The sequence below is a fragment of the Solanum lycopersicum genome, chromosome 4 (assembly GCF_036512215.1).
Source record: "Solanum lycopersicum chromosome 4, SLM_r2.1".
In the NCBI taxonomy this organism is placed as follows: Eukaryota; Viridiplantae; Streptophyta; class Magnoliopsida; order Solanales; family Solanaceae; genus Solanum; species Solanum lycopersicum.
Genome location: NC_090803.1, coordinates 64,177,720 through 64,187,933, shown reverse-complemented (window position 1 = coordinate 64,187,933; position 10,214 = coordinate 64,177,720). Strand labels below are relative to the sequence as shown.

The following is a 10,214-nucleotide window of genomic DNA, read 5'->3' as shown; positions in this document are numbered from 1 at the left end:
AATGATCCTGAGTTCTTTGAATTAATAACTTAACATTTAATCAAGTGCGTTATTTGACCTTGTTGTAAGAAGAACGTCAACAGATAATATTATATTAATTTTTTTAAAAAAATGTACATAAACTATCTAAGTTTACAAAAATGAATTCATGTGACCTATTTTTAGTTACCTATAAATTTGTCCCTGGTTGTATATGTAATAAAAAAATAGTTTCACACATAGCTTATGAACATCTGGTTCATATTATAGTTGAACATCACACTTTTGTTGTAATCACAAGTATGCATTAAATCATTAGTAGTTTTTTCTTCTTTATTTAAAGTATATGATGATAATCACCAATTTTTTTAAGCTCTTAGAAAATTAAAGTATATTTGATATTTTGAGAATTAGAGCTTTAAATATTTAACGATTTTTTTTAATTACGTGAAGCATGTTTGATGGCGCATTCCGTGCAAATTAAGTTAATCAATCCTTGGTTTACCAACTTTTCCCTTTTGACTTAAGATGCTCAATTTTCACCCATGTGAGTACTTCTCTTGTGATTAAAATTAATTACTCCATCTAGTTAATTAATGATTTTTTATCTTTTTATTTTGATCTAAAATAAATATTATTTAACATAATCATGAACATATTGATTATTGTCCTTCAAATTTACCTACGACAAATTAGATTATTGATGATAAATGATTTTGTCATTTATAAATTACATTTCGTCAAAAAAGAAAAAATGATTATGCATAAATTATATAAAAATTTATTTATTTTATAGTTGATAGTAAGTTTTTGTCACTACAAGATGATTCTTACCATCAAAATTACATTCTCACTATTTAATTTAATTAGCTTTTTATCGTTAAAGTTATATGCATTTTATAGTAGAGTAAAAATATCATTTCATCATTGAAGACTATTTTTTATAACATGTTAAAATCACTATAACAAAAATGATTATTAACGGTATTTAATTCTTAATTATCGTTAAATATGTGTTTTTAGCGACAATTGTCACTCTTTCTATATGTCCCTAAAGCCTTTAGCGAAATTGAATCTAATGGCACTTAATTAATGCCAGTAAAGACTTTTGCAATTTTTATTAGTGTTAATATTTAATGCCGTTAAATTTTTTTTTAATTATAGTGAAAATATGTTAACGGAACCTAAAAGTTAATATTATTATAAAAAAATACTACACGTATTTGCATTTTAAAAGCTGCCTCCCAAAAAAACTTCCCTTAAAAAAAAATCTTAGATATTTGATATGACTTTTAATATGCAAGATCTGATTTGCTTTAAATAATTTGTGCAGAAGTTAGGTATATTTGGTTTTCAGCTATTTATATTTCTCAGTAAACATACTGCCCAGTGCCCACAGAGGAGGGGGGGGGGGGGGTTGAATAAATACTCCCTTTGTTTTAAGATCATTGATATTTATTTTAAAATAAAATAGTATTTCACATAATCACATGATATTCTTTCGGTCTAATCCTTTTTCTAGATAAAGAAATTTTTGCATAACAAAAATACTAATAAATAACTAAATCTTTCAAAATATTTATTTAAAATAAGGTGGTAGAAGTACATTTATATATGAGGAGGAGTAATTTTCTTAAGTGGTGTATTTAAGCGAAAATATCGTAATTTAAAATGGAGAAAGTATTAAATTGAGGTTTTTTTCTATGGTGGTATGTTTCACTCGTTCTGATTGTTCATTATATTAAATATATATATTTTTTGTACTTGTTTAATTTGTTAAAATTAAAAGATTATTTACCATTTCATATCTTATTATCAATTAATATTCATTTCCCAAACATTTTTAAGAAATCTATCAAATTAAACATAAATAGAAGATCCCTAATACCATGATTTTTGTGATTCTCAAGGTCAAATTAAAAAAAAATAAGGTTAAAGATGGAGGATCCAATTATTTCAGCCCACTATTATCATAAATGGTTTTGGGAACAATTGTGTAAGTGCCAAATTCGTGACCATGAATTTTGGTTTGGTCAAAAGTAAATGAAAATAATTTGATAGGATATTTCATAAATTGTACATTTCATGCTATTAATTTGTTTTATTTCTTTTATATGAAATGATAATTTTACCATGTTAGTATAAATAGTGAAATAAAATAATTTTAAAATTAGCTAATAGCTTAAATCAAATTTCAATCAATAAAATGAATTTTTGAATCCAGAAAATTCATTTTAAAAAAAATAAAATCAACTATAAGGTAATTAATTTTATATTTTATCCCATAGTATCCTTACCACATGTACCAAATGACCTATTACACTTTTTTTAATTGGATGATCTAATTACGTTGACTGAAGACTTTTTATTATAGTTGGATTTAGCCTAAAGTTTTATTGTAGTTGGATTTAACCTAAGGAAAATTAGTAGAACAAAAAAAAAGAAGTGAATTCTGCTATCAACATGGGTTGTGGTGCACTGGTGGGAGTGCTTCACCTTTAATTAGAGATTTTAGATTCAAGCACTGTGCAATGTGCGATTCGTATTTAATCGAATTTCTAATATGAGCTCCGAACACTGGATGAACCCCCCCCCCCCCCCCCGTCCAAAAAAAATGAATTATACGTACAAGAAAAATGTATCATACCTACCGAAATTTTGGCTGATTAAATTATGGTTGTCCGACCTCCAAAATTTCATCTACTATATATATATATATATATATATATATATATATATATATATATATATATATATATGAATTAGCTTTGGATCACGACAGAGCTAGACAACAAAAAAGAAAGATTTATGTAGGGTTAATTTTTTTTTTTTAATTATATAGCTACCGTTTATCTCATATTCAATCGTCTTTGATGATAAATTTATAATTTGACGAATTATTTCTTTCGATCATTTTTATGTGTCATTTTTAATAAAAATATTTGTTATGTTAATAAATGAACATGAGATTAATTAATTTTTCAACTACTTATGTACCATTATTATTATTCCAAAAAGACATCGATCACATGACCATTATAAACAATATTAGAACCAAATCCAATTACACCTTAATTACTAAATTGATTCAAGCCTAACTCCAATTAGGCAAACGCCACCTCTTTAGTCAACCACCACATTTCATAAACAATTTTTATTTGATGATCTATTACCAATAACATATTTAGTGAAATCTCAAAATGTATAACTAAGCGAGAGATCAATTGATGTTATAAAGTAGCCAAATAACTTGAAATAATATTATATTTTCAGATTTAAATTATTATTTTCACTTTTTATGTCATATATTTATACATATATTTTCGTGAACAAACAAAAAAAAGTCAAAATAAATGATATAATTCAATTACATCGTTTATTTTGATCCGCTCAAATTTGTGTCATGCCAAGACTTACAAGATGATGAATTATTGGAATCATTTTAATTGGCATCAAGCATAACAACAAGACAAAGTAATTTAGGCCACACGTGCCTAAATAAATTTTTCCAACTTCCAACTAATTCTTTTATTATTCTAAACATATCTCCAGTATTTATTTATTAAAGAAAAAAAAAGATACGAAGACGGTATTTAGAACTTTATGGAGTGCATAACATAGTAGTATTAATTCCTCTTATTAATTAGATAACACGTAAGTCATAAATAGATCTCTAATCTCAATGAAATGATAGTTTCATATTTTAATAATTCAGAAGACTTTTTTCTTTTTTAAATTTTAATTTAAATTAAATTTTATATTATATAAATCAAGATAGTGAAAGTAATAATAAAAAGAATACTCACTTTAATTCGTATGAGTAATAATTGTTTATTGTGATGTTATCAATAAGAATTGTAATATAGAAATAAATATTTTTTATTTTTAATTAAAATTATCAAATTAAATTTCCTCCTATATAAAATTACATTTACTAAAGAGTTTTTTTTATCTCAAATTAATGAAATTCTAATATAAATTATAGTGATTTTTTTTATGTGGTCAATTCTTCCTTTGGAATGGGTAGAGGAAGAAAACCCACGTCACAAATTTAGAGACCTCTTTGAAAAATGACTTATTAGAAAAAATAATTTTTTGGTTATTGACCTATCATTTATAGTTACTGTCTGTTTAAATTGACTTAATTTAAATATTTTTAAAATTAAAATAGTTTTTAAATAATTTTAATGTTTGAATAAGTTAAGAAATATTTATAAACACTTATATTAAAATTAAAATAATAAAAATAAATTAAAAATTAATCCAAACAGACTCTTACTTATAAATTTGAATAAATTTCTACACAGGTAAAAAACATCTATAATTGATGATATTTCTGCCCCTCAATTAATATTTTTTTTGGTCATAAACATAGATATTATTTTATGCATCTATTATTTAAGCTATAAAACAATTATTTTATTTTTAAAATTTTGAACAACCAAATTTAAATAGAAAAAATAATAAATATTGCTATATTACTTGTTTATTTTTTTTATCTTTCAAGAAATATAAACAAAAATAGTATCTTCATTAATTTACCATTTGATTTCTTTTTATACGCTTTCAATTTATGTATCGTATCAAGTAATTTAGTAATGTAAATAAGTAATATTGAACTGTGTGAGTACTCATTTTAGAAAGTTAATGTATTTTTACTAACCTATTTGAAAAAGTTTAAGTGATAAGTTTTCTATTAGGTAAAACTTTCTTTATTTAAATTAATTCCTTTTAGAAAAATTATCATTATAATTTATATAGAATACCTCTTAAAACAAGATTTAAAAAATAAAAACACCATTTATTTTCAACGAGAGGAGTAGCATTTAATTATTTCCTATGCATCTATTTCTATAACTCTATTCCCACCAACATTTTTAAAATTAATTGCTAAAGTACCAATCTTTTGTCGTGATTTTTTTCTATGGTCAAAAAAGAAGTGCAAATCTTAATAAACAATTACAAAGTTATGATGATTCTATACATTTTATTGTAATGCCAGTTCAACTAATCAAGAAGCAAAATATAAAGACATAAATATTTGCCTAATAAAACCAAATAATTATTTTGTGATTTTTCCGAACACCTGGTAATTTGAAATAATTCAATTATAAAAAAGAATAAATATTTAGAACAAAAATGTTGATATTAATATTAATGAAGGACTATATTATAGTTGAATACTCATTTGTTTCAATTTACTTGTCTGCTTTTAACTTGATAAGAGTTTAAAGAATTAAAAAATTGATAAAATTTATAGTTCTTCAATCTTATGATTTTAAACATGTAATGTGATAATTTTTAGATTTAAAATATTTTAAAAATTAATTTAAAAGTAAAATAAAACTAAAAAAACAGAACCAAAAATAATAATACTAATAATAAAATAAATACGTGCCAGAGTCCTTTTAATTAATATTTCTTAGATTACCTGTCTCGTGTAAAGTTTCCGCTTGATTACTCTGACAAGTCCAACCTAATATTTTACTCTAATAACATGACTAATTATACTTAGGTCCAAATCCAAATAACACCTTAATTGCTTGGTTAAAATAATATTGTTCTCTTTCATTTTATTTGATTCAAATATTAAAAATAGCTTGGTTCTATTACAATTTTTTTTTATATTATCCTTGATATTAAATTAGTATTTCTTTATTTTATTTGATTCATATATTAAAAATAGCTTGGTTCTATTACAATTTTTTTATATTATCCTTGATATGAAATTACTAATACTAATTAAATTTAAAGTTTCAAAATATTATTGCTAAAGTTAGTTTAGTAAATATAACTTTCATTAAAGACCTATTTGGTCGTAGATATTACGAGCACTTCGTTGATTTTTTTGGCAGAATCTATTTGGTCGTAAAATTTATTTAATTATTGAAAAAAAAATTCAAATTCCAAAATTAAAAAAATAATTATTTTGGATTTAAAATATGGTTTTTGAGTTGAAAGCATTTTAAAAATGTTCCTAAGCTTTTCATTTGTATTAGTTTTGATGGACAGAGTTATTCCATACTTATTACTAACAAAGATAACAAAAATTAACGCATAAAAATCAATTCAAATATCATAGATATAAAAAAATACTATCTAATTAAAACTTCAACGAATTCTATCTTTCATTCTCCCATCAAAAAACGCACTTTCAAAATTGATATGATTACTCAATTGAAAAAAGCTCAAGTTCGATTATTTAATTATTCAAGACTAACCCAATTAGGCAAACACCATCCTAGATGTACACTTCAATGGGTTTAGGCGGGTACGCAGTAATGATAGGAGACCCGAAACGTGAAGTTAGAATTTAAATTTTATAAATTTTAAATTTTTATTATTTTTCATATTTAATAATTTTTTATTAATCTAAATACTCTGAATAAAATCTATTGGCCTATTAAAACCATAAACTATTTTTAACTAAGCTTAATAAAATATTAGTTCTGATAAAAGTTTTCTCACTTTATTATTTAAATTTGAGATCTTTAATTAAAAAAGCTGAATAATTTGACGTTGAGACTATAAAATTTAGTATATGTGGCTTGTTCTGTTTAATTCGTAAAAAAGTGTGCTTTGTGTCTAGAAATCTCTCTGTATTGACAGCAAAGCATTCATCAGATACAGCCTAATAATACTACTCTTTCTATTTTCATTTTTAGATATATAGAGATTCACGGGCATTGTTAGAGAAGCAACGTCGTCGTTTCTCTTGCTCCGTTCCCGTCTCCCGTCCTTTTTCTGCATTGTCGCCGGCGACAATGGTGGATTTAGGTCTCTTCGGATCTCTTCTTGTAGTGGTGTTGGGGTTCGTTGCAGTTTTCTGTTTTTTCATTGGTCGTAACAAAAGTAAAAATGATGGCTCGGCAACTAGCACCACTACAACTACGCTGTATAATGGAGAGTCCAGATCAAAGGATGGAAACGAAGACGTTGATATCATCATCGTCGGTGCCGGTGTTGCCGGTGCTGCTCTTGCTCACACTCTTGGCAAGGTGTTGTTTCTATCTTTGTAATCCTTTTTTAAAAGTTATTGTTCAACTTTGGTCCTTTAACTATTTTTTTTATGTACATATGTGAGGAAACTGTATTTGTTTAGTGAGAAGTAATTAGGTTGATAAGTTGATGTGGTTATTGTTCATTGAAGACTTGAACTTGATTGTTAATTTGATGAAATCATAGAAATGAAAGATGCATTGATGATGAAAGCGTTTGGTGTCGCTGCAAATAATTTTATTGGAGTTCTTTGTTGATAATTCTCTATAAAAAAAGTTCTTTGTTGTGAGATTTATGATTATACATTTGGGACTACAGGAGGGGCGTCGTGTAAAAGTAATTGAAAGAGATTTGACGGAGCCTGATCGAATTGTTGGAGAACTCCTACAACCGGGTGGTTATCTCAAATTGCAGGAGTTGGGATTGGAAGGTAAAGTTCCTAAATGATGTGATTTGTGTCAATTCTGGTTAATTTACTCTCTTGAAGAGAAAAAAAAGGATGTTAGTCTGTCTGTTTTTCGCATTTCTCATGTTTGTATTTGTGTCTGCTGCAGATTGTGTTGAGAAAATTGATGCTCAACGCGTTTTTGGGTATGCCCTTTTCAAGGATGGAAAGAGTACACGTCTTTCTTATCCCCTGGAGAAATTTCACTCTGATGTTTCTGGAAGGAGCTTCCACAATGGGCGTTTCATTCAAAGAATGCGAGAGAAAGCTGCAGCTCTTCCCAAGTATTCCTTCTTACTATTTTTTCTTTTTCCCTTGGCAGATCTATTTCTCTCTTTCTCTTATATGTTATGAAGTATTTGATCTTCAAATAATTTCCTGTTTGATCTTATAGTGAGGATTCATATTGTCGAGTCTTACTAGTTTGGATGGAAGCTTAGTTGATTGATTGAAATAGTTTCCTGTTGAATTATCTCTGCTTTGATTGACTAAATGCATATCGGCTTTGATTTTTTAACAGTGTCAAACTCGAGCAAGGCACTGTTACGTCTCTGCTTGAAGAAAAGGGGATCATTAGAGGTGTTCAGTACAAGACTAAATCCGGTGAAGAGTTGAAAGCATATGCACCATTAACTGTAGTATGTGATGGTTGTTTCTCGAATCTGCGACGTACCCTCTGTGATCCAAAGGTAAGGGCGCTTATCTATATTTCTCTTGATTTTTGTTAAGATAAGAAGGATGATACTGGGTGATTAATTTTTTTCTGAGAAGGATCTTTTGTTTAAAAAGCTCGTCTGTGAAATCGTTTGCTTTTACTTACTGTATATCATCTTTTGCTTTTTTACTTACTGTGTGAGACAATAAGAATTAGTGTACCGAAGTTGTTTGAATGAACAAATATCTTTAAATGAACATCAACTTTGTTGTCCCCTCCTTATGTTTCTCTCAACACTCAGAATGACATGTAACATTGCACAGGTAGAAGTCCCTTCTTGTTTTGTTGGTCTGGTCCTGGAGAACTGTCAGCTTCCACATGAAAATCACGGACATGTCATTTTGGCTGATCCGTCACCTATCTTGTTCTATCCCATAAGCAGTACTGAAGTCCGCTGTCTGGTTGATGTACCTGGTCAAAAAGTGCCTTCTATTTCGAATGGTGAAATGGCCAAATATTTGAAAAGTGTAGTTGCTCCCCAGGTAAAGAATTGTTGAAAAAGTTATCCTGAATGACATACCATGTCATTATAGTAGTATACATACTTATTATGTTCAATGAGATGTTTGTGTGGTTGTTCCAGGTCCCTCCTGAGATAAAAGATGCATTCATTGCTGCAATTGATAAAGGAAACATCAGGACAATGCCCAACCGAAGCATGCCAGCTGCTCCTCATCCTACTCCTGGTGCTCTTCTCATGGGTGATGCATTCAACATGCGCCACCCCTTGACTGGTGGAGGAATGACTGTAGCATTATCTGATATCGTTGTATTGCGTGATCTTCTCAAACCTCTTCGTGATTTGAATGATGCATCTACTCTTTGCAGATATCTGGAGTCATTTTACACCTTGCGTAAGGTAAAAATCTTTTGAAATCCTTCCTTGCATAAGCAACATATTTGGTTGCTGTAAGCACCACATTTTCTACTTTGAGAATCCTTAGTGAAGTAAAAACTCTATGTTGACTAGTGAGTAATTAAGGATCTGGAACCACAAAACTGACATTCCTTTGATGATTTCACCAGCTATCAATCTACCAATAACAATGTAATGTAAAAAGGCTTGGTTCATTACGATGTTTTAGGACTTTTTGAACTCACTCAATTCTCCTATAATTTGCCTTCTACATAAAAAAAAAAAGGGAGAGCAAAAGAGGATGACTCAATTCTCCTGCAGCACTTTCAGACTTAACTAGAATATTATTACCTTTATAGATATTGACTTGTTCTGCTCGCATATTTATCTGCAGCCTGTGGCCTCCACCATCAATACATTGGCTGGTGCCTTGTATAAGGTATTTTGTGCTTCACCTGATCAAGCTAGGAAGGAGATGCGTGAAGCATGCTTTGATTATTTGAGCCTCGGTGGAGTATTCTCAGAAGGACCAGTATCTTTGCTTTCTGGCTTAAACCCTCGTCCATTAAGTCTCGTTTGTCATTTCTTTGCTGTGGCTATCTTTGGTGTTGGCCGCTTGCTGCTTCCTTTCCCATCACCGAAACGTATATGGATTGGAGCCCGGCTAATATCGGTAGGTGTCAATCTTGCTTTTGCTCAAGTATTTACAATCTTACTCGTGTTCTTGTATTTTGACAATTTCATGTTGATTCAAATGCAGAGTGCATCTGCAATCATTTTCCCTATCATCAAGGCAGAAGGGGTCAGACAGATGTTCTTCCCTGCTACTGTTCCCGCATATTACAGGAAGCCCTCCTGAAGTGAGGTTGTAACTGCTATAAACAGAATAAGGCTATGCCATTGTACCACCTCCATCAGTATTCTGGTTGTGAGTTTCAAGAGTTTAGTCCAACTGTTGCACAATTTTTGGTTTCTAGTCTTCCCTTGTAATCTTTTTCCTTTGTTCCCATGATTGATTACACTATTAACTGCAAAGTAAATATAAGTTGTAAAAGTATACCTTATCTCTTCTCTGTACATTCATTTTTTTCTCCTTTTTACCTTTTCTTCTTGTGTTCTCCCACATTTGGCAATAATTACTGATACCGAAGATTTGAGTTTGACGACAATGGAGTAGAAATTGAGGAAGCATAACAACTGATCCTTTAAAGGCTCGAAGC

At 28.8% G+C, this 10,214-nt stretch overlaps 1 protein-coding gene across 1 annotated transcript; it reads left to right on the top strand.

Moving 5' to 3' along the window:
- The first annotated feature begins 6,538 nt into the window (after positions 1–6,538).
- On the top strand, positions 6,539–10,058 carry SQO1 (squalene monooxygenase). Its single transcript, NM_001366062.1, has 8 exons — positions 6,539–6,977; positions 7,297–7,408; positions 7,533–7,707; positions 7,944–8,112; positions 8,402–8,620; positions 8,722–8,997; positions 9,389–9,667; positions 9,755–10,058. Exons 1-8 carry the CDS (start codon positions 6,744–6,746, stop codon positions 9,851–9,853), a joined length of 1,563 nt encoding a protein of 520 aa, NP_001352991.1. The 5' UTR covers positions 6,539–6,743; the 3' UTR covers positions 9,854–10,058.
- The last annotated feature ends 156 nt before the right edge of the window (positions 10,059–10,214 follow it).

What these genes read in the sequence shown, in the direction of transcription:
- SQO1 (NM_001366062.1), top strand. Translation starts at nt 6,744, where the DNA reads ATGGTGGATTTAGGTCTCTTCGGATCTCTTCTTGTAGTGGTGTTGGGG. An exon ending in GCAGGAGTTGGGATTGGAAG is followed by an intron (nt 7,409 to 7,532) that starts GTAAAGTTCCTA and finishes TGTCTGCTGCAG; the next exon opens with ATTGTGTTGAGAAAATTGAT. An exon ending in GTACCCTCTGTGATCCAAAG is followed by an intron (nt 8,113 to 8,401) that starts GTAAGGGCGCTT and finishes AACATTGCACAG; the next exon opens with GTAGAAGTCCCTTCTTGTTT.